The 25,166-nt window shown below is 41.3% G+C and overlaps 1 protein-coding gene across 2 annotated transcripts in view; it reads left to right on the top strand.

The window, feature by feature from the left end:
- LOC128638532 (Golgi integral membrane protein 4) overlaps window positions 1–25,166 on the top strand; it is a 465,870-nt gene that overhangs the window by 90,591 nt on the left and 350,113 nt on the right. For both annotated transcript variants that reach the window (XM_053690536.1, XM_053690535.1), the window contains exon 2: window positions 13,182–13,256. In XM_053690536.1, the coding sequence (XP_053546511.1) occupies window positions 13,182–13,256 (75 nt within the window). The remainder of the gene's footprint in view (window positions 1–13,181; window positions 13,257–25,166) is intronic.

Raw genomic sequence — 25,166 nt, 5'->3', positions numbered from 1 at the left:
CTTTCCAGGCATTGTGGTGCATGGCAAGCCTCAACATCTGGCCTTATATGCAGATGATATGATGCTGTTTGTGTTAGACCCTGATAAGCATATCCCCACAATTCTTAGCATTATTCAGGACTTTGGAGCCTTTTCAGGCTACAAGGTGAACGCCGGGAAATCAGAAATACTGTGGCTGAACAAGCATTCCAAGAGTAAGAGGACATACCCCTTCATGGAGGTGGGGAATAAACTCACATACTTGGGTATCCACCTACATAGGAACCCTCAAAGCATGTACGACTCTAACCTGGTGAGCCAATGTGCAAATGTGTGCAGACAACTCCAGCAGTGGGGCTCGCTGCCCTTATCCACTATGGGACGAGTCAGCCTTATAAAAATGGTCTCTCTCCCAAGACTACTTTACCCAATGCTGATGTTGCCCTTCTTGTTGCACGGAAGAGATCTGAGAGCCTTAAATTTGGTGATCAAAAAATTTGTGTGGCAGGGTGGCAAACCTAGGATTGCAATAAAATTCCTACAGCAACCATATATTAATGGGGGCCTCGGCCTCCCAAACTTCAAAATGTACAATTGGGCGGCATTGATCAGACTAGTCTTGGACTGGCAGCTGGGAACCTCCCACTTCTGTGACCGCGAGCTAGAAAATGCAGCCCTGAAGCCTGTGGACCTCTCATACCTACCATACTTGAGTCAGTGAGATGCCCCCACTTATCAAAGCTTCCATTCTTTACAAGGGCCCGCTAGCTGCCTGGCGTATGGCCCATAAGAGACTGGGACCGCGTAGGCCCTCCGCTAAACTGCTGCCAATAGTGGGTAATCTAGATTTCCCAGCAGGCACAGATACATTACCTTTCCGTCAATGGAGAGAAAGGGGAATACAAACTGTAGGAGACCTGCTGGACCTTTTGTCTCGTACAGTCCGAACATTTAGCGACTTACGTGCGAAATATAGTATTCCTAATAAGCAATTTTATGCTTACCTTCAGGTACGCCATTACATAGATGATCTCAAACTAAAAGACCCAAACTTTTGGGACGCCTCAGTGTTTGCTATAGCGCAGACGTCCTTCAGAGTGGGCAACTTCTCCATCTCTAGCATGTATAGGACCCTGATGCACAAGTCGATCACGGATTGTCAGAAGCTGACTGTGGATAAATGGATGGTGAGAGGAGTGGGAGATATCATCACTGCAGACATCCAAAAAAGCCTAGAGTTAACCAAAAAAAGCGGCGCTGAACATGCCTCTTCGTAAGGCCCAACCGATTATCTAAGTGGAATCCGCATCTGCCCAACAAATGTGGCAAGTGTGGAGCTGCGGCACCTGATGTCCCACATTATTCCTTCCTTTGCCCCTTGGTGAGACAATTTTGGGCCAGAATCCAATATTGGCTGAGATGCGCAACAGACATATCTGTTGCCTTACAACTGGACCAGATTTGTCTTTTTCGATGGAATGACATTCCCCATAGATATCACATACTGTTAACATTGGTAGTGCTAATAGCCAGAAACTGCATATTATGTTTATGGGTAAGTAAGAAGCCACCTAACATAGGACAGTTCAAACGTAAACTTTATAAGCAGCTGCTTACAGAACAATTTGATGTTAAACTTGACACTATGCACAGAATAAGACCTTTTCTCGCTAAGTGGGGACCCTTTCTGAAAACGCAAAGTCCCACAATACAGAGACAAATTCTCGGTCCGTTCTCAAAGATGGAAGTTCTTCTAGCGGCCTCCTTAAGAGTAGAATGGCCGGCACTGTATGATAGGGAAGTGCAAGTGATGGAGGGGGGGGGAGGAGGTGAGATCCTAATCTCGCAGATCTTGTAGGAGAGATGACTGATCCATGTAGGGCTCGCGGGGGATGGGGGGATTGGGTTGCGAGGAAACTAAGAGGTGTTTTTTTATTTTTTTTATTTTTCCCTTAAATCTAGGGAATGTCCACCAGATCCCTGAATGCATTTAACTCATCCGTGGGTGAAACTGGGTATTATTATAGTTAGTTGTGTTGTTGTGATAAAATTATAAAATGTACAAAGAGTGAAGAGAACGACATAATTCAGATACTAACTCAACTACTCTCAGTTGTGATGATGTACATATAAATACTGGCACAGGTCCTCTCATTGAGAGTGCGTGGTCGCATGTCACACATGATATGTATTTTGTGATTTTTGCATTGTCTGGAAACTTTGTACCTGTTCTTGATCTCTTTCAATAAACAGAATTAAAAAAAAAAATTAAAAAAAATTACCTTGAATTTGGGATGCCCTGCTTGTCTACTAGATTGCATGTCAACGCTTTTGAAGAGAAACAACCAACCAAGCTGACAGCTGCAACTCTCAAGGAAAGGTCCAATAATTGAACTGAGATCTAAAGGACTGTTGATTATCAACATACTTTTGATCAAAGGGGTTGTTTTTGACTCCACACACTGATTAGAATCATCTAGTAACTAATTTTTAGCAATTTAAACAATTTTGATACATTCATTTTAATTGTGATAATACATTTGATTAGTTTGAACAATTCCCTTAGCACTACTTTTACTTGAAGTTTTAATTGCTTTAGAAGTAGAGGATTACCCTGCTACCAGTTAAAAGGATTGATAAATTAATAAATTATTGAAAACAGACCGGCGATCCTCTGCCCGTGTCTCCTGCTGTAGTTAGCATATCGATGACGAATCCGGCTTCCTCCAATCGTTGCGTACCCCGCGAGCTGGACGCCAAAGGGGGCATGCAATGATTGGAGGAAGCTAGATTCGTCATCGATCTGCTAAAGAGAGCAGGAGATGTGGGCGGAGGATTGGCGGTCTGTTTTCATTAAGGCAAAGGTAAGTATTTTAAAAAAGAAGCTTCATTGTAAGGTTTAAGGAATTAAAGTGCCCCTGTTTTTAAGATTATTTTTAGATACCGGGCACTTATTCATTAAACTTTACAAGTACTTTAAGGCAGCCTAAAAACAACTTTATTTTTTCCTGTGCCTGATTCAGTTTCTAAAAGTATTTCTAAAGAATGGCAGAAACCATGTATCCCTTTTTTATTGTTTGCTAAGTTTAAATCTATATTCCTTATCCCTTCTGATAATACATAGATTTGTTTTTGAGGGTTCTTTAAGCCCCTTCTTTTGAGCCGATGCGTGGTTTAGATCTTCAGCTTCTATCTTGGAAGGTTCTTTTTCTTCAGGCTATATATTCTGCCAGAAGGGTTTCTGAGCTTTTAGCTCTGTCTTGCAAACCTCCTTTTCTGACTTTTCATGAGGATAAGGCTGTTCTTTTCACTAGTTATACCTTTCTTTCTAAGGTAGTATCTTCAGATACTATCAATCAGGAAATTGTGGTTCCTTCTTTTTGTCCAGTTTCTAAGAATTAAAAGGAGCGACTTCTTCTGTTGTAGGAGCTCTCAGATATCATGTTGAAGCTATAAAAGATTTCAGACTCTCTTCTCTTTTTGTTCATTTTTTCTGGACCTCGCAGATGACAAAGGATATGGCTGTTAATTTTGGTGCTTGGTTTAAATTGTTAATTCATAAGGCATATTTGTTTGCTAGAAAGACCCCCCCGAGCGCATTACTGCTCATTCTGCTAGGGCTTTTCTTTATGATCTTCTAATGATCAAATTTTCAAAGCAGCAGCTCAATCTTCTTTACACACTTTTTTGAAGTTGTATTACTTTGATATGTATGCCTCTTATGAGGCTGCTTTTGGCAGGAAAGTTCTGTGTGCCATAGTACCTGATCAGTAATGTATCTGCCTTTACTGTTGGCTCTCCCTATTTCATGGTAATATTGTGGACTTCACTCCTTGGGTATAGATTCCCACATATGATGGTTTGTGGACTCGCACCATCTGATAAAAGAAATCATAATTTATGCTTACCTGATAAATTAATTTATTTCATGATGTTGAGAGTCCCACCCTTCCTTTTTGTTCAGATGGCAGCAGTACTTGTTTTGCACTCTGTGTGCTCTGCTTTATCTTTCATGCTTTTTGTTTCTTCTATCTACTTGGCTAAATGTATGAATGAGAATTCAGTGAGCGTGGTGGATGAATTTAAAGTTCTGGAATGTAGGGGTGTCCTTTCCCACCTTCTAGTGGTCAGGAAAAGATTCCCACACATGATGACTTATGGACTCTCATCAGCATGAAAGAAATTAATCAGGTAACCATAATTTAAAATAATAGCCTCTTAAAATTATAGCCTATTTAATCCATAAGGCATGTTGACTATCATGCATTCTAAAACATATACTTCTGAAGCAACACTTTTATCAATTGCATGTGTACATTCATTTATTTATTTTCTTTCTGTCTCTTTTTTCTTGAACTTTTAGCTGAGGCGGAAAGTGAAGCAGATTTCATAGTAAGTAGAAATGAGTCTTTGGGACATCAGAGCAGGTCACCTCTCTCTGGAACAAGCAATTGTCAAGCAGTTCATCTCAAGAGTTCATTTCTATTGAGTAAAGTCTGCTCAGAACTATTTATCTCTTGATGAAGGACTGGAGAATGTCAGTAATATATCTAATAGCTTTAGGTTTCAATAATCAAATCAAGATATTCCATACGTTCATGCAGTGTAGATGGCGTACTGTAGATTAACACTTGTTTATGAATTTCCTCTGTTCCCTGTTATCCTCCTTTTTTTGGAAGGTTCAACAGGATGAAAAGAGTTGCCACAAAATCCTGCCACATTGGCCAAGGCATTTCTGGTGCTGACTTCAAATTTTATATAGATCTTTCAACTTTTAATGATCAGAAACATCCTTTTTTCTTTCATAAAATTATAATGGTTCACTTTCATAGGGCTCCATAACAAATGGGAAATATTTCCCATCACTAGGAGGAGGTCAAGGACCCATGCAAGTGCTTAAAATCTATCTCATCTCTATTCAGTTCTGTTCTTGGTTTCTCAGGATAAAGTTGAGAATAGAGGTGTTAAAGCTACTTGCTTGAGGATTTATATTTTGGAGCTCAGACCACTGTGAGACCCTTTATCCCTGGGACTTATCATTCATAAAGAAGATAGAAGCAAGAGTTCACAGCAGCTGAATAATACAGGAACAATGAAATAACCTGACATGGGCACAGTATTTCCCTATGGGATCTGAGCCATCTACCTCAGGTGTTATGGTGATTTGTCCTTAGCCTCCCCCTGTTGGATACAGGTATTTCCTTCTATATCCTCTGCTGTACATGTGCAGTACTCAATGCACTCTCTACTGGATACTGCTGCAGTTTGGTGCCTGGTAAGTCAGAGGATGGGTGCTGCTTCATGTAAGTGACTTACCACAGCACACACACAGCCCAGAAACTATTAGTAGGTACTCTGACACAGGTACAGCATGCCCAGTGGACTTAGCCTTCTCTCCTCCTGACACATTTTTTTCTTTTTTTCCAGCTCTCTATTTGACCTATCATGGACATAGCCATGTAGGTCTAATACCCTTTATAGCCCACAGGCAGCTCTGGGGACCCATTTTGGACATTTTTTTAAAAATGGGTGTATGGCACTTTTATAGACATTCCGTTTTGGCAGGGGGCACTTTTATTTAAGATTGCCCTTCAGGTTTGCTCTCTTTTCTCTTCACACTGGAGCTGCTGCAGAGCAGGAAAGCAGCTCATGAGCACTTGGCCTTCAATTCTCATGCTTATTATCAACAAAACTTCTGTCCTCTTACTGGACGGGGGTTGAGTACCCATACAGGAGCTGTCATGGGGGATAACTAGGGGTACAGTCAGTGGCTTGGAGTTTTTAGTGTACACTCACTAATATTAACTTAAAGGTGTCAGAGGGGTTATTGGGCTTAGTGTAGAGGGTTCTCTAGCTTTTTTCTCATGTCAATGTATGCCTGGTGTTCTTTCTTCCCCTGCTATCACACACTATGGAGCAAACTGAATCTGTCCCCACTGATATCACTGTTAACACTTTAAAGGAGTTATCTATTGATAATCCTCCCTGTACATTGTTGTGTGTGTTTTGCAAGTCTGTTCCATTGTGCCAGGTCAATTAACTCTGTCAGAGCCGTGTAACTAATTTTTGCATGCAAATAAGCCACAGCCTTCTACTTCCTCTAGGGAGTATTGTCCTGTGTATGTCACTCAGAGGGCTATTACTAACTTAACCCCTGAGTTTAAAACCAGCATACACAAAGTTATGGCAGAATATTTATTGGCTATCCCCCAACCAAGTAAGGTTAAGCACAAATCTGGGGATTTAGCTCAATCTTGTGATGTAAATGTGCAAAATTCTTCCCCTCAGCCCCAAATTCTTGCTCTGCTTCAGAGCTCTTACTCTGAGGATTCAAAATCATCTAAATCTGATGGAAGTGTCATTAGATGAATAGGACCCTGTTCCTGATTCTTAATTTGACAATTCTTTCAGGTTTATAGAGAAGCATATGCATTATTTACTACATGAGGTTTAAGGAATGCTGGGTATCAATTATTGTTTTAAAGGCTCCACCAAAAATTCCAGAGGTATTTCAAGTTCCTGAATTGGCTAAGCATTTTATGTGTGACGCTGTGATGGAACTGATCAAGATTGAGTTTAAGATTATGTCTATGAGGGTGCTGACAAGAAGGACCTTATGGTTAAAATCTTGGACAGCATACATGGTATCAAAGAATAGGTTAATGATTCTTTCCATTCAAGGAAATATTCCTTTTGGTTTAAAATTGGACTTTATTATTAAACTGGTTACTGGAGGAAAATAAGCTTTTCTCCTTCAGTACTAGAAATCCAAGAGAAAGAGCTGACTTTGTAATCGGTTTTGTTTCTTTCATCTCTCAGGAGATCAGAAGTCCTCCTCTTCTCAGAAACCTGAGCCACCCAAGCTAGCCTGGAAGCCTGGATCTTCATGGGCAAAGAACAAGAAAAAGTAAAAAACCAATGCCAAATTGACATGAAGGTACAGCCCCCAAACCAAAATCTGTTCTCGTAGGGGGCAGACTGATTCTTTTTTCAGAAGTCAGTTCAGGACCACTGGGTTCAAAAAATCATTTCCCAGGGCTACAGGATAGACTTTTGATCCATGCCTCCTCAATGATGATTCCTTCTGTCTCATGCCCCCAAAACTCCTTTTGAAGGCAGCTGCTTTTATTCAGGATTTAGAGGATATTGGAGTAATTATCCCAGTACCAGTGTCTCAACAGGGTCAGGGGTTTTTCTTAAATCTGTTTATTGTCCCAAAGAAGGAAGGGACTTACAATACCTGTCCTAGATTTAAAAGCCTTAAACATGTTTGTCAGGGTTCCAAATTTCAAAAGGGAAACAATCAGCACAATTGTACCCTTGATCTAACAGGGTCAGTTTATGGTTAGTATAGACCTCAAGGATGTAAATCTCCACATCCCTGTCCACAATGATCAATATTAGTTCCTGAGGTTTGCATATCTAGGCAAACACAGTTTGTCACTCTTCCGTTTGGTCTGGCTACAGCTGCTCGCATCTTCACAAAGGTACTGGGAGCACTGTTGGTGGTGTTCAGAGCTTAGGGAATTTCAATTGCACCATATGTGGATGATATCTTAGTGAAGGACCCTTCCCTGTCTCTAGTTATTACTTATACTCATAAGCTTCTGTCTTTTCTCAAAGACCATGGTTGTAGAATCAAAGTTCCCAAAAGCTCCTTATACTCTGCTACCAGGAAAGCATTTCTAGGAGTCATAACAGATTCAGTACTCATGTGTTTATTTCTGATGGAACAATGCAAAATAAAACTTCAGAATGCGTGTCTTCCTCGCAAAGTTCTCCATTTCCATAAGTAGCTTAGTGAATAGAGGTGGTGGGTCTTTTGGTAGCTGCCTCAGATTCAGCTTCTTTTGCCCATCTCCACTTGTGACCACTTTAATTATCTATGCTAAATCAGTGGTCAAACAAGTATCTACATTTGGGGCAACAGATTGCTCTGGATTTCTCAGACAGACAATCTCTGTCTTGGTGGACACAAGGTCCTTCTTTGACCATTGGGGCATCTTTTCTTTGACCACCATGGGCTATTGTGATGACGGACACCAGTCTTTCAGGCTGTGCGGTGGTCTGGGATTCTCGAAGAGCGCAAGGAGTCTGGTCTCCTCTAGAGACAAGGTTACCAATCAACATTCTGGAACTTCAAGTGATTCTTTGAGCTCTTCAGTCATGGCCCCTCTGGAAGGAAGAAAAGTTTATTAATTTCCAGTTGGACAATATCACGGTGGTGGCCTACATAAATCATCAAGGGGGTACCCGCAGTCCACTGGCTATGCAGGAAGTGTCTCAGATTCTGTCTTGAGACACTTCCTCATATCAGGTGTGAACAACTGGGAAATAGATTACCTCAGCTGTTAATCGGTCTATCCAGGATAGTGGTCTTCTCAATCAGAACATTTTTGATTTGCTTAGTGATCAAATGGGGTTATTATTATTATTTTATTATTATCGGTTATTTGTAGAGCACCAACAGATTCCGCAGCACTATAAACAAATGGGTAGAGGGCCTTGCCAAGAGTTGCACTGTTGTAGTCAGCTCTTAAGAAGGTGATCTACAAACAGCTGGACTCTTAGGCTTACATGCTAAGGGGGTTCAGGGGATAGCAATGGAGGAGAGGAACTGGTATAAATAAAGGTTAGCGTAGGTTGTATGCATCCCTGAACAGTAGAGTCTTTAGGGAGCACTTGAAGCTTTTAAAACTAGAAGAGAGTCTTGTGGAGGGAGGCAGAGAGTTCCACAAGATGGGAGCCAGTCTGGAGAAGTCCTGTAAACGGGAGTGTGATGAGGTGACAAGAGAGGAGTAGAGTAGAAGGTCATGAGCAGAGTGAAGTGGATGGGAGGGAGAGTATCTGGAGATAAGGTCTGAGATATAGGGGGGAGCAGTGCAGTTGAGGGCTTTATATGTCAGAATGAGAATTTTGTGTTTGATCCTAGAGGCAAGAGGAAGCCAGTGAAGGGATTGGCAGAGAGGTGCAGCACATGAAGAGCGACATGTAAGGAAGATGAGTCTGGCAGAGGCATTCATTATGGATTGTAAAGGAGCTAGGCGGCAGATGGGAGACCAGAGAGGACAGAGTTGCAGTAATCGAGGCGGGAAAGAATAAGAGAGTGGATTAAAATCTTAGTTGTGTCTTGTGTAAGGAAGTGTCTAATTTTAGAGATGTTTTTTAAGGTGGAAGAGGCAGGCTTTAGCCAAGGACTGAATGTGAGGAGTGAAAGAAAGATCTGAGTCAAATGTGACCCTGAGACATCGGGCATGCGGGGTAGGGGTAATGATGGAGTTGTCGACAGTTATAGAGAGATTGGGGGTGGAGAGTTTTGAAGAAGGGGGGAAAATAAGGAGCTCAGTTTTGGAGAGATTTAGCTTGAGGTAGTGAGAGGACATCCAGTTAGAGATGTGAAAAAGACAGTTAGTGACATGGGTTAGCAAGGAAGGAGATTTGGGTGTCGTCGGCATACAAATGATGTTGTAAACAGTGGGACTTTATTAGGGAACCTAGTGATGACGTGTAGATTGAGAAGAGAAGGGGACCGAGGACAGAGCCTTGCGGTACTCCGACAGAAAGTGGTGACGGGGCAGAGGAGGCCCCAGAGAAGGCTACACTAAAGGTACGGTTTGACAGGTAGGAAGAGAGCCACGAGAGGGCTGTGTCACAGATGCCAAAGGATTGGAGGGTTTGGAGCAAAAGAGGGTGGTCAACAGTGTCAAAGGCTGCAGACAGATTAAGTAGGATAAGCAGAGAGAAGTGGCTGTAAGATTTTGCTGTAAGTAGGTCGTTGGTAACCTTAACAATTGCTGTCTCTGTGGAGTGATGGGGACAAAATCACTTCTGTCTTAAAGTCTTTTGCCACTCAAATGGACAATTTTTTTTCAAGCAGTAGCATTCATTTGATCCAGGCTTTTGTGTTTATTAAGTCCAAGGATTTAATATTTTTGTTCCTTGAAGCCCTCATTGCTTCTTCCTTTTAAACCTTGCAGGAAGCACGCCTCTTTTCAAAGTTTTCACTTGGCTATTCATCTAGCTAGACAAGCAGCAGCTGCAGGAGCTGTCCTGACATTCTTTCTCTCTGATTTTCCATCATGGTAAAGTGGTTCTCTGGCCAGTCCCTGTATTCTTAACAGAAGTAGTAGCATGACTGTTATGCTTCTCTGTATTTCTGTGGCAAACTGCCTTTGGATGCTACCTTACATTTTAAATGGGGTTTACCCAATAGAACAACTTTAAGCAGTTTGACACGGTAGTTGCCCTATAGGTAGATCACAAGAAAATATGGTGGCAAAGACTAAGATTACCTATCGGCTTTTTTGTTGTATTATATCATCTTTTCAGGAGGTGAACACCCCTATTCTTGAAGTAGGACATAACTTCTGAGAACCTTTGCACAGCTGTGACAAGGATTATGTATATAGTGTTAGCATAATTTACTGCATATCAGTGTTTTACTTATTTTACCTGTCCTTGTTTTTACTGCTTAATTACATATTCCTTAAATGTCTATCTTTCCTCGGCTCCTTATGTATGTACTTACCTAGCATTGCTGACAAGGGAGGGGCATTATTACATGTAGAAAATGTGACTAAGTACTGAAAATAATAACGTTTTATTGGAGTTATTTAGTCATATGGAAGTTTCAGAAGTGTGATTTAATTTATATTTGCTAGGCTAAAGTCTGTACTAAATGCTTATCTGAGGGACCTAATTTCTCATGTTCCATGGTCCCTCAAAAAATGTTTCCATACACGATTAAGTGACTATACATTTCTGCGCTACAATCCCCTCTGTGTCTACATTGCTTATATCTGCATTTATTTATTGCATTTAGGGATGGGCGAATGTTTCTAAAAATTCGAAATTTAAAACGAATTTTGATACATTCGTTCGTTCGAATCGAATTTCAAATGTTAATATAACATTCTAACATTCTATTTTCGAATTTTCGTTTTCAAATTTTTCAATAAAATTTGAAAATATTCGTTCGAATAATAGAATGTTTAGCTATGTATTCATTCAATTTCGAAATGTAATATTTGAATGTCGAATTCGAATGTGACATTCAAATTTGAAATAGTATTTCTAGTCTACAACTGTGTTTAATGAATGTAATATTCAAATTTGAATGCTACATTCGAATTCGAATGTCACATTCGAATTTGAAATAGTATTTCTAGTCTAATACTGTGTTTTAAATGTGATATTCGATTTGAATGTGATATTCAAATCGAATGTCACATTCAAATTCGAAATAGTATTTCTAGTCTAATACTGTGTTTTATAAATGTAATATTCAAATTCGAATGTGATATTCGAATGTAACATTCAAATTCGAATGTGACATTCAAAAACTGTAAATAACATTCGAAAATCGAATTTTTAAGAATATTCGTTCTTATCAACATTCTATTATGTAAATTGAATTTCTACAATAACATTCTTTCTAACATTCGAATTCGGATATAAACAAATTCGCCCATCCCTAATTGCATTATGAACCTGGCTATAACATCTTTGCTAGTATTTTCTCCAACATTGGTGTGTCCGGTCCACGGCGTCATCCTTACTTGTGGGAATATTCTCTTCCCCAACAGGAAATGGCAAAGAGCACAGCAAAAGCTGCCCATATAGCCCCTCCTCAGGCTCCGCCCCCCAGTCATTCTCTTTGCCGCTCTGAACAAGTAGCATCTCCACGGAGATGGTGAAGAGTATGTGGTGTTTAGTTGTAGTTTTTTATTCTATCAAGAGTTTGTTATTTTAAAATAGTGCCGGTTTGTACTATTTACTCTAAAACAGAAAAGGATGAAGAGTTCTGTTTAAAAGAGGAGTATGATTTTAGCAGCAGTAACTAAAATCAATTACTGTTCCCACGCAGGACTGTTGAGCCCAGAGAACTTCAGTTGGGGGGAACAGTTTGCAGACTTTTCTGCTCAAGGTATGACTAGTCCATTTTCTAACAAGACTGTGTAATGCTAGAAGACTGTCATTTTCCCTCTTTGGGATCGGTAAGCCATTTTCTTAGACTCATAACAGAATGAAGGCTTATTAATGGGCTATATACTGGTTGACACTCTTGTGGGCTAAATCGATTTTTATTTTGGTATCGTATAACCCCCAAGGACAGGTGAAGTCGCAGCAAACGCTGTGGCTGGGACTGTAGTTATTTTAAAGTTGCTAATTGATAAAACGGCTCCGGTTTCCTCATTTAAGGGGTTACAATCTTGAAAATTGGGGTGCAATACTTTTAAAGAATTTAGAAGCAACAAAGTATTTTAGACAAACCTCATCTTTGTTTGTCGTTTACTCTGGTAAGAGGAGAGGACAAAAAGCTACTGCTACCTCTCTTTCTGGCTGAAAAGCATTATCCGATTGGCTTATGAGACTGCCGGACAGCAGCCTCCTGAACGAATCACATCTCACTCCACTAGGGCTGTGGCTTCCACATGGGCCTTCATGAACGAGGCTTCTGTTGATCAGATATGTAAGGCAGCGACTTGGTCTTCTCTGCACACTTTTGCCAAATTTTACAAATTTGATACTTATGCTTCTTCGGAGGCTATTTTTGGGAGAAAGGTTTTGCAAGCCGTGGTGCCTTCTGTTTAGGTAACCTGATTTGCTCCCTCCATTCATCCGTGTCCTAAAGCTTTGGTATTGGTTTCCACAAGTAAGGATGACGCCGTGGACCGGACACACCAATGTTGGAGAAAACAGAATTTATGCTTACCTGATAAATTTCTTTCTCCAACGGTGTGTCCGGTCCACGGCCCGCCCTGGATTTTTAATCAGGTTTGAAAAATTTCTTTCTCTATACACTACAGTCACCACGGCACCCTATAGTTTCTCCTTTTTTTTTCTCCTAACCGTCGGTCGAATGACTGGGGGGCAGAGCCTGAGGAGGGGCTATATGGGCAGCTTTTGCTGTGCTCTTTGCCATTTCCTGTTGGGGAAGAGAATATTCCCACAAGTAAGGATGACGCCGTGGACCGGACACACCGTTGGAGAAAGAAATTTATCAGGTAAGCATAAATTCTGTTTTTATTTTGATTTTTTTACATGTACTGCTATATGAATCATTGGCTGCTTAGAAACAATGTGTGATTTGTTTCTTGAATTTATAACGCTGTATGTAGTGTATATCATAACAACAATACAGTGCATTTTTATTTAATCTATCCATATATCTATATTTAGTGATCTTATTTGTTTTCCAGTGGTGTATGAGCATCGTTCAAGGCTAGAGCGGTCTTTGCAGAAAGAAAGAAGTGAGCACAAGAAGACTAAAGAAGGTAATTTTTGCATTTGTTCATATGCATAACTTAAAGGGACAATCTACTCCCAGATTTTTTATTGTTTAAAAAGATAGATAATCCCTTTATTAACCATTCCCCAGTTTTGCATAACTAACATATTAATAGTGTAGTGTATTAATACACTTTTCACCACTGTTGTTATCTTGTATCTAAGCCTCTGCAGACTGCCCCCTTATTTCAGTTCTTTTGACAGACTTGCATTTTAGCCAATCAGTGCAGACTCATAAATAACTCCACAGGAGTGAGCACAATGTTCTCTTAATGCATACACAAACTAGCGCTGTCTAGCTGTCAAAAGCGGTCAAAATGCCCTGAGATAAGAGGTGTCCTTCAAGGGCTTCAGAATTAGCATATGAGCCTACCTAGATTTAGCTTTCAACAAAAAATACCAACAGAACAAAGCAAATTTGATGATTAGAGTAGATTGGAAAGTAATTTAAAATGTCATGCCCTATCTGAATGTTTAATTGTGACTAGATTGTCCCTTTTAATAGTTCATAAACATACACATTTATTATTTATTTGTATAGTTCCATTGTTTTATGTGGTGGTGAATACATGATCCTTGGTAATGCTGTAAAATACAACTAGACTTGATAATGCAGCAGGAGGATGAGGACCCTACTTGAAAAAGTTTATAATATAGAGGTTAGGGATGGGAAAAAGGTGTAGGGTTGTTTGTCTGAGATTGAAGAATGAGTAATCAAAAGTAGAAACCAGCACATTCCAATAAGGAGCACCACAGTTAAGTAACTGCCAATCTCACCAACACAGTAGAAACAAAGGAAAATGTGGTCTCAAGATAATGGAAAAAAAATTCTTTATTCAATTACATGGAACAGGACCCAAAAATAACACAATGTTTCTGGTTCAAAGCCCCTTAATCATGTGAAACATGATTAAGAGGTTTTGATCCAGAATCATCGTGTTAATTTTGGGTCCTGTCCCATGTAATTGAATAAAGGATTTTTTTAATTATCTGGAGACCACATTTTCTTTTGTTTCTACTAAGTTTGTAGAATGGTTTGTAGTTGTAACAGAAAAAAAAAAAATTGGCTTCAAATTTTATTTATGGTGATGGAACTGTAGAAGGTGATGGAATTTTAGGTGTTAGCTCCTCTGAAGTTTTTAAAGAATGCTTGAAGCTTTAAAATGTGGGAGTCAGTCTGACAAAGCAAGGTAGAGTAGAGTTAGTGACCAAGTAGTCACAAAAAAGAGTACACTTGAAAGCACTCACCCCCTCAGGGGGTGAGTGCTTTCAAGTGTACTCTTTTTTGTGACTACTTGGTCACTAACTCTACATTGCGTTTAAGTACACAGCACCCAAGGGCATTAAATAATAAATATAAGGCTACTTTTTGATTATTACTAGCCCATCCCTCTTTATTTTAGTATTGCCATCACACTTTCTTTCCTTTTGAAAAAAGCAAGGTAGAGTGTCTCATATGGTAGGTGCAGCACTAGATACGTCTTGGAGGCAGGACAGGGAGGATGTGATGATAAAAGCATAGGCTTAGGTCATTTGTGGATGTGGGTTTTGGAATTAGTTGGAGATGAGAAAATATAATCTGGTGCAAGATTGCTAAAGAACATGAGTATATGGAAATTGATTTGGTGGGTGTGGAGAGCCAGTGCTGGGACTAACAAAACAGGACTGCTGACTGTCAAAATGAATAGGTCTAAACAGTGGGATTCATGGTAGATTGGACTGGCGAGAAGTTGGTGTTGTGAAGAATTAGTTTCCAATAATGAACTTTAAATAAAAAAAGCCAATTTATTAATGTTTTGACAGTAAGGGAAATGAAAATTCTGGAGCTGGGCCATTGGTGAGAGTGGCGGGATTTGATAAGTGCTTTGATATGGAGAAGGGGAGAGTGTGCCATTTTATTAATAACTCAGACAGCAGAACTGGGCAGAAGTGATTATTACAAAATCTACTACAAGGGATAATTAGGTATGGAAAGTTTGGTGGAAGGAGGATATGTAGGAGCTCAGTTTTTGGATATTGATCTGTAGGGAGTGTGAGGCCATCACAAGGAAATTGCAGAAAGATAGTCTGGTTGAGTAAGGAGTGACTGATGTCTGAGGAAGAGATATATATGTATGTGTTTTTAGCATAGAGGTAGTATTTATATCTATGGGAACATTTACCAAGGCAGTAACTGACCTACTCAATAGAGGGCTCTGGTGCAAAAGCCCCCCCCCCCTCCCCCAAAGATAACTCAGTAGTAAGCAATATTAATAATATGCATGCTGATTTGTATAATGATTTTGAGTATAGATGGATAGATGGATAGATAGATAGATAGATAGATAGATCTGTAACCTGCACTGATAAAAGGTTTCCCTGCATTTGGATTGTAAGTATTCTGTTTAAATTGACTGGCTGCTATGGACCCTCCCCCCAGCACTTGGGCCCTGGTGCAACTGCACCTGCTGCACCAATGGTAGTTCCCCCCCTGTCCCAAGGGAAGGTGTGTAGATGGAACAGTGCTACTCCAGTGACTGGAGGATACACATATAAAACATGTTTTTAAACTAGACTTCCCCTTTAAACTGAAACAAAACTATTTTATGTAGAATTTGGAATCTTTAAACTACATTAATAAACTTATAAAATGTCAAAGCATATGAAGCATTGCAGTGCATGTATTGCATAGTAAAGGCTACTGGTCCTGTTTTATTTATTCCCTTGGCTGCCTCTCCATCCCAAACTTTTTTTTTAGTGTTTGTGGCTCCTCTGCTTTAGTGGCTGTTATTGACAATGACTATTTACTATGCTTAGTGATGTAAAAGTGAAAAATGAAAATGTAAGTGTATTTTATTATTACACTACTAGTCCTAAAGCCCGTGTACACGGGCCAACCCTCGCTCCCTCTCTCTCCCCCCTCTCTTTTGCGCTCTCTCTTACCCCCCTCTTCTGCTCTCTCCTCCCTCTTTTGTTCTCTCTCCCCCTCTTTTGCCCCCCCCCTCTTTTGCTCTCTCTCCCCCCCTCTTTTGCTCTCTCTCCCCCCCTCTTTTGCTCTCTCTCCCCCCCTCTTTTGCTCTCTCTCCCCCCCTCTTTTGCTCTCTCTCCCCCCCTCTTTTGCTCTCTCTCCCCCCTCTTTTGCTCTCTCTCCCCCCTCTTTTGCTCTCTCCACCCTCTCTTTTGCTCTTTCTCCCCCCCTCTTTTGCTCTTTCTCTCCCCCTCCTCTTTTGCGCTCTCTCTCCCCCTCCTCTTTTGCGCTCTCTCTCCCCCTTCTCTTTTGCGCTCTCTCTCCCCCTTCTCTTTTGCGCTCTCTCTCCCCCTTTTCTTTTGCGCTCTCTCTCCCCTCTTTGGCGCTCTCTCTCTCCCCCCTCTCTTTTGAGCTTTCTCCCCCCTCTTTTTTGAGCTTTCCCCTTTTTTTTGAGCTTTCTCTCCCCTCTTTTGCGCTCTCCCCCTCTTTTGTGCTCTCTCTCTCCCCCTCTTTTGCGCTCCCTCCCCCTCTTTTGCGCTCCCTCCCCCTCTTTTGCGCTCTCTCCCCCTCTTTTGCGCTCTCTCTCCCTCTTTTGCGCTCTCCCTCCCTCTTTTGCGCTCTCCCTCCCTCTTTTGCGCTCTCTCTCCCTCTTTTGTGCTCTCTCCCCCTCTTTTGTGCTCTCTCCCCCTCTTTTGCGTGCTCTCCCCCTCTTTTGCGTGCTCTCCCCCTCTTTTGCGCGCTCTCCCCCTCTTTTGCGCGCTCTCCCCCCTCTTTTGCGCGCTCTCCCCCTCTTTTGCGCGCTCTCCCCCTCTTTTGCGCCCTCTCCCCCTCTTTTGCGCCCTCTCCCCCTCTTTTGCACGCTCTCCCCTCTCTCTTTTGCTTTCTCTCTTCCTCTCTTGCCCCCTCTTTTGCTCTCTCTCCCCCTCTTTTGCTCTCTCTCCCCCTCTTTTGCTCTCTCTCCCCCTCTTTTGCTCTCTCTCCCCCTCTTTTGCTCTCTCTCCCCCTCTTTTGCTCTCTCTCCCCCCTCTTTTGCTCTCTCTCTCTCCCCCTCTTCTGTTCTCGCTCTCCCCTCTGTTTTGCTGTCTCTCTTCCTCTCTCTCCCCCCTCTTTTGCTCTCTCTCTCCCCCTCTTCTGCTCCCTCTCCCCTCTCATTTTTGCTCTCTTCCTCACTTTTGCTCTCTCTCTTCCCCCTCTCTTTTGCTCTCTCTCTTACCCCCCTCTCTTTTGCTCTCTCTATGCCCCCTCTTTTGCTCTCTCCCCGCTCTCTCTTGCTGTCTCTCTCCCTCTCTTTATCCCCCCTCTTCTGCTCTCTCTATCCCCCCTCTTTAGTGCTCTCTGTGTCTCACGGCCAGTAGGCCACGGCATCCAGCTGCGCCCGTGTCACGCCCGCCCCCGCCCACGTCACGTCCGGCCACGCCCACTCAATGCCAGATGAGGTCAGTTAGATTAAGGCCAGGTGTGTTTGTCCTCGCGCGCAGTCTCTACTGCGCATGACAGCTTCGGACAAATATACTTGGCCTTTTATTATATAGGATTGCTTGTATATAACCACAGCAAATGGATTAAACACTTAGTTAATGTCTGCTCCACAGCAGCAATGCACTACTAGGAGCTATCTGAACACATCTGATGAGCCAATGACAAAAAACAAATGTGTTTAGCCACCAATCACCAGCTAGCTCTCAGTGGTACATGCTTTTTCAAGAAAGCATACCAAGGGAATAAAGAAAATATAAGTGAACTTAAAAGTGTATTAAAATTTCATGCTCTATCTGATTCATGCAGATTTAATTTTGACTCTCCTATCTCTTTAAATGGACATAAACCCAATTTTTTTTTCTTGCATGATTCAGATAGAATATACAGTTTTAAACAACTTTCTAATTTACTTCTAAAAAGTCAATTATAGTGTAGTGCATGGAATTCATGTTGCAGCAAAACGTACTGTTTGTAGAGAAGCAACAATGTCTTTTTTTAATTATAATTCACTGACTTTGCTGAGTAGACTACTGAATCTGCAAACGTCTTGTGTAAATATTTTTTAAATAATCAGTCTCATATTAAAGATTTTAGCTATTCAGCATTTGAGAGTTTTAAGATAAACTGTATTTACTCCTTTATCCTTTAACCCTTTCACTGCTGAGTAATTTTCATGCCCCTATGCTACAGCTGTTTTTAGTTTCTTGACTCATTGCGTTTAAAAATTGCAACTTGTATGTAACAAATGTAGTAATGACAAACACTGTTGGGGACTTTAATAGCATAAGGCTATCCTACAAACTAGACAAGTTTATACTATAGGAAATATTGGGCAGACTTGCTGGGCCTATGGCTCTAATCTGCCATCAAAATTTATGTTTCTATATCTTCTGATATAAATATTATACATTTTAAAATCACAGAAAATTCTGAGATCTCAGATGGGTGGTTTAATCAATTTAAATATAGTATGGGTGTTTCTATCCCCAGATGCACTCAGCATTACAAAACAATGAAAAAAAGAAGGAATAAAAAAACATAAAATAGCTGTACCAAAATCCATACTATATAGAATTTCACAAGATCTAATTTATTTATTTTTTTAAATTTCATCCAGGTCTCCTATTTTTGTTTTTAGTTTAGAGAAACATGGATCTATGAGCCTTAATATGAACAACACAACAAAATTTGACCAGCATTTACTGCCAAACAATTGATATATAAATTGTGATTTTATTATATATTTCTGATCATCTGAACCCCCAACATAACACACATTCTGAGGGTTATTTGTCAGGATTTCTGCTTTCAAATAAGGGGTCTTAACTTTGTTTTTGTTTTGTGAGAGGGAACATAAGTGATACTCACTCCATTGATGTTTTTGCAAATGCCAATGGTTCTTTTAGTTGATCGCTGTTGTCATGGTGATAAGTTAATAGCCACCTGGGCATGTGGCCTTCCTCCTTTGAAAGAATGGGCTCTGCTTTTTTGAAAGAGAGGGGTAACTTTCCCTGTAGTGCTTATTTTGGAGGCACCTATTATACAGGTGATAGGAACACTTGCTATCTAAAGGAAAAAGAGACTTCCCTTTAAAATATAAGTAATCCCCTGCTTCATGTGATGTGTATTGTATGTGTGTGTGCACTGTCTTTATTAGATTGGGGCTCCTTTGGACCTATTGTTCCCCATATAGTAAATACTTTAGGTAGGTGATCACCATTTTATTGCAATTACTTACTAATCAAAGGGATATGAGAGACACATTAAAAATACTGACCTAAAGTTAAGCAGAACAATAATCATTTTAATGGTGATCACCTGCATCTTAAAGGGTATGTGGCCCCTCATGAGAAAGAGGAAATGCCAGTTTTTCATTTGAGGGCTCTTTGGTCAATGTATGTGGTCTGGGGACTAAAATGTCGGCTTTCAAAGTTTTCCTTTCAGCTGTAGAGCCACTAATCAAGACTGTCCTCCATTAGAAGGGGAGTTCCTGTGACATAATAACATGGGAGCAGATCCTCCAGTCAGCAAAGGGGAGTAGTACACAATCTCTTTTATCGGGTTCAATGTGGGGTGTCCCCAGGATTCAGAATGGATAGGGGATCCCCCAGTATGAAAACACTTGGTCGTCATCCACACTAAAGGAGTAGTTCACATGACGAGAGCAGGTTGTGGTGTGTATCGAAGAGGTTAAAAATATATGTCTGGATATATTCTTATTGAGAAAGGGTTGCTTACACCTTTAAGGATTATAGTAATTTTCTAAATACAGATATAGAAGGAGACAGTGAGTTTACCTTACACCTAGTAAGTTCCTTAACTTACTGTGGGAACATATTGACACCAGTTTGATCATTTTTTTTTTTTTAAATTACTGGAATAATAAAAGATTGTTGGATTTTTTTTTCTCATTATTTGTAATTTAACATTTTATATAGTGGCCTCAGTCTTAAGTTTAACACCCCCTGTAACAGATTGTCTGGTTTAGCATTGACCCATATTTAGAGGGTATTGCCATAGTATTCAAAATGACCATTAAGCTACCGTCTTTATATTTTAACATTCAGAAGTTAGCTGTCCCCAGATCTGTTAAGCATTATAACACTTTTAGATAAAACAATGTTGTGAATAATTTAGTAGTTTTGGTTGTAGCAGTGTCTAAAAAAATCTTATTACCAAATGTAATATAACTTTCACATATGAATAATTCACAATGTACTGCGCTAATTTTGTTTAAATTTTAAGGTTTATATTAAATGACAAAAAAGAGCATATTTCCTCAAGAGTAACAAACTAAAATATCCGTCACATTATTTATGATGTTGAATTGTATGGAATGAAAACGAGATTATATAACAGTAATGAAACTAAATCAAACTCTATATCAGTCTTATTCATTGACTGAAATACAATACTAATACAGTCTTTTTTATTATACAAAGCTAAAACAATGCTTTTTCATGTATCCAAAAGAGAAGGTATAGCTATAATAAAAATAAGATCTCCAAAACCATTTGTTGTATTGAAGTAGTATGTTTTTATATTAGTAATTGAGCAATCTGTAGATTAATAGAGTGTGTGTGTGTGTGTGCAAAGGTTTTTTAGGCAGGTGTGAAAAAATGCTGAAAAAGTGAGAATGGTTTAAAAAAAAAAAAAAAAAGTAATGTTAATAAGTTTTTTTTTATTTTATATCAAATAACAAAATGTAAAGTGACTGAACAGAAGAAAACTCTAAATCAAATCAATATTTGGTGTGACCATGACAAGACTGAGATACAAAGTATTTTTAGTGCAAGTTCTCTCCCAAGCAGAAATGTCAAAGCAGACAGGGATTTCCTAAGGGGTGTCCAAGCTCTTCCGAAGAGGCACAAATGGGCAGCATTGAGGACCGTAGATGCAGTGGGAAGTCAAGTAAACTTAAATGCAGCAGATGAATTGTCAGAAACCAGTGAGACCCTGGTACACCCGTCTACTTCTCTGGAGATGTTTGGCCAGACGTAGTCTTCAAGGAAGACATGCAGGCCAAAAAGCCATATCTCCAACTTGAAAACAAGTCCAAGCGACTCAACTATACGGGAAAGCACAGGAACTAGGGTGCAGACAAATTGACGCTGGTGCTCTAGACTGGTGAGTCGAAATTCAGTTTGTTTGCCAAAGGTCTGGAGAGTGGTACAAGAATGAGTGCAGGCAACAGATTCATGGTGGAGGTTCCTTTGGGCTGCATTTCTGCAAATGGAGTTGGGGATTTGATTAGAATTGTTGGTCTCCTCAATGCTGAGAAGTCAAACAGTGACTCCACGCAATCACCAATTAAAACCAATATTGGTGTCATGAGATGCAGGACACAGCAAAGATGGTACAACTCTATTTTATTACAGAGCACAGAAACATACATCTAGTCAGGTTGATTTCACTAACTAACTCCGACACAGACCACCGGACCTAAGCCCCTCCCCCAACTGGTGACATCACACCCTGCTCTCATCACATCTGCCACTTTTTCAAAGGCGAAGCATGCATTTGAATATAACAAATAACAAGGTATACGAACAGAGTATACAACAACATTTTTTTTTAACAATATATAAACAAATAGGTTCAGAAAATATAAACACATAAATTACATCCTGACTTGGACATCGGGGTAGACTACCCTAGTCCACAGTGACCATGGGATTATTCTGCCCATACTTCCGGTCACTGTTCTAGCTAAAGTCAGTCCCTATATCGGGCCGGAAGTCTCACCACTCTTCCGCTTGATGTAACTTTGAATGAACTGTCCTCTGATACAGAAGATGGTGAATTAGAGTCCGCTGGAGGCAAAGATATATCCCCGCTGTGATCTTGCTGAGGGGAAGGCACCTCTCTTAGAACAGGGGATCCCACCGGCAGTGGTACTGAGGCGTCCAGTTCCAGACTCTTAGGTACAGGCTGAAGATGTCTTCGGTTACAGTGTGTAACCGTCCCTCCCTCAGTAAGGACTATATAAGACCTTGGTTCTGGAGAGCGGCCAACTACCGTAGCAGGCGTTTTCCATTTCTTCTCATCATCCAGTTTAATTCTGACAGTTTGCCCCGCATTCAGTTCCTGTAAGGGCCTGACAGAATGTCTCCTGTCGTAGAAGAAACGATAACCCTTTTTGGCCTCTTCATCAGTCCTAAGGACTTCGACCCGAGGAACAGGGCCATGCGGCTTGAAGATACCCACTGAGGGTAAAGTGGTGCGAATCTGGCGTCCTAGCATCAGCTGTACCGGGCTAAACCCGGTAGCTTGAATGGGCGTCGCCCTGTATGACAAGAGGGCCAGGTACGGCTCAGATTGCTTTAGAATGAATTTTGTTGTTTGAACTGCCCTTTCAGCCATTCCGTTGGCCTGCGGATAATGTGGACTTGACGTGGAATTAACAAAATCGTATTCCCTGCTGAAAGCACTGAACTCTGTAGAAGCGAACTGCATACCATTATCACTCACCAGCTCCATTGGAATGCCCTACCGGGCGAACAAGCTCTTCAGGCGAATGATAACGGCTTGACTTGTGATATCATTCAGGGGTGCAATTTCCAAATACCTGGAATAGTAGTCGATTACAACAAGGAACTTTTTTCCGTGCAGTTCACACAAATCAGCAGCTATTTTCTGCCACGGCCCCGCAAGCAGCGGAGTAGAAATCAAGGGCTCCCTTCTCTGAGTAGGCCGGCGTTTCCGGCAAAAGGCACATTTAGACACGTGATTTGCAATGTCGTAGCTGATCCCTGGCCACCACACAGCTGTAGCTGCCCTTTCTCTGCACTTTGTAATGTAAGTGGCCATCGTGAATCCTGTTTAACATCTCCTTCCTCATGATGACAGGAATTACAATGCGGTCTTGGAACAGCACCAACCCCTCCAGCTCCGTGAGCTGCGACCTCTCTGGCTGGTAAGCACTTAAAGACATCCAGGCTGCCTGGCTCTCGGGCCAGCCTTCTTTTATGTACTTTATAACCTCTTGCAGATCTCTGTCCAAATATGTCTCTCTCTTTATTTCCTTCAGTTTCCTTGAAGAAATGGACTTAGAGGCCAGAACTGAATCAACATACACTTTCACATCAGATTCTGTGGAGCATTCTTTAGCAGCAGCCAGCGGGAGCCTGGATAGTGTATCCGCCACAACCAGTTGTTTCCCCGGCACATGCACTGCCTGAACATTGAACCTGAGCAGTCTCATTAAAAGTCTCTGGCATCTCAAGGGTGTTTTGCCAATGTCATAAGAGTTGATTAGAGGGACTTGCGGTTTGTGGTCAGTTTCCAGACTAAATTTCTCCAAACCGACAAGATAACGCTGAAAGCGCTCACAGGCCCAAACTGCAGCCAGGCACTCTTTCTCAATTTGAGCGTATTTTGACTCCGCAGCCGTCAGTGTGCGGGAACAGTAGGCGATGGGCTGTAGTTTATTTTCATTTAGCTGCAGGAGTGCAGCCCCCAACCCATAACTGCTTGCATCGGCACTAACCACAGTCTTTTTTGTAGGGTCGTAGAACCCCAACACTGGGGCAGACCCCAGCAGGGACTTGGCCTGCAGAAAAGCTTTTTCTTGTGAAGGTCCCCAGACCCAGGCATCTGTTCAATAGCACGAATTTTCTCGGGGTCTGGCTTGATGCCATCCCCGTTGATGATATGCCCAAAGTAACATAATTCAGTTTTCCTAAAATTACATTTTTCTTTATTCAGCTTCAGCCCAGACTCTTTGATAGCCTGTAGCACACAACTTAAACGCTGATCATGCTCCTCCACTGTAGACCCATACACTAGAATGTCGTCCATGACGACCGCTGTGCCCACGTGGTCACTCAGGAGAGAACTAATTTCCCTTTGAAAGATTTCAGGAGCGGAGGATATCCCAAAGGGGAGTCTGCAGAAGCAGAACCGACCTACTGGTGTGATAAAGGTAGTCAGTTTGCGGCACTTCAGATCCAGGGGGATCTGCCAAAAGCCGCTAGAAGCGTCTAATGCGGAAAAGAACTTCGCTCCAGCCAACTTTGGAGCTATATCTTCTAATGTCGGCAGCACAAATCTCTCTCTCTTCACTGCCTCATTCAACCTTTTCAGGTACACACAGATGCGCACCTTTCCGTTTTTCTTTGCAACTGGAACAATGGGGGCACACCAATCAGTCGCTTCAACAACCTCTTCAATAACCCCCATAGACTTCATGCGCATAAGCTCTTTCTCCACTTGAGGCATGAGCGGAATTCTACGGGGAGTAGAAATACAGTATGGGACTGCGTCACTTTTAAGTGCTATACGGACTGGTTTGCAATTCAGTAGGCCCAACTCGCCAAACATATCTTCGGAAATCTCATTCACTCTGGCCACGAGGCCCAAGTCACAGGCTGCTTTTCTGCTCAATAAATTGTTAACACACTGACCTCGAATCACATGCAACCACATGGTGAACTTTCTTTGCTTGTACTCACAGCTGGCAAGAAATTTCCCCACACAATCAATGCAGCCACCAGGACTATGGACATTTGTAGTAACCCTCGCCAGCTGGGGCTGTCGAGGCAGTTTCATAAATTCAGCAAAAGACATTACAGTGATATCTGCTCCTGTGTCAATCTTAAAATCAACTTTGGCTCCCATTACAGTAAAAGTAACTTTCCAATCTTCCTCTGAGCTTGGCTGTTCCACAACAGACCCCACAAAAGACACTTCCTGACCCTCCTGGTCACTGTCCACCTGCATCTCCTTAATGTATTCAGTTTTACACACCACTTCAAAATGGCCCATTCTGTTACATTTTCTGCATCTTTTATCTCTGGCCGGGCATATAACACTCTGATCATGGGCACGGTAGCACCGTGTGCATCGGGCATGTTGCGCCCATCCACTTCTAGGCCTTTCCATTAGATCTATCGCCCACACTGTGCCTTTCACTAGCAGTTTTCCTGGACTGTTGCACTTCATCCACAATACTCTCAGACCTCAGATCAGC

This window comes from Bombina bombina, chromosome 8, assembly GCF_027579735.1.
Source record: "Bombina bombina isolate aBomBom1 chromosome 8, aBomBom1.pri, whole genome shotgun sequence".
NCBI lineage: Eukaryota > Metazoa > Chordata > Amphibia > Anura > Bombinatoridae > Bombina > Bombina bombina.
This window is presented reverse-complemented; position numbering and strand designations above follow the sequence as displayed.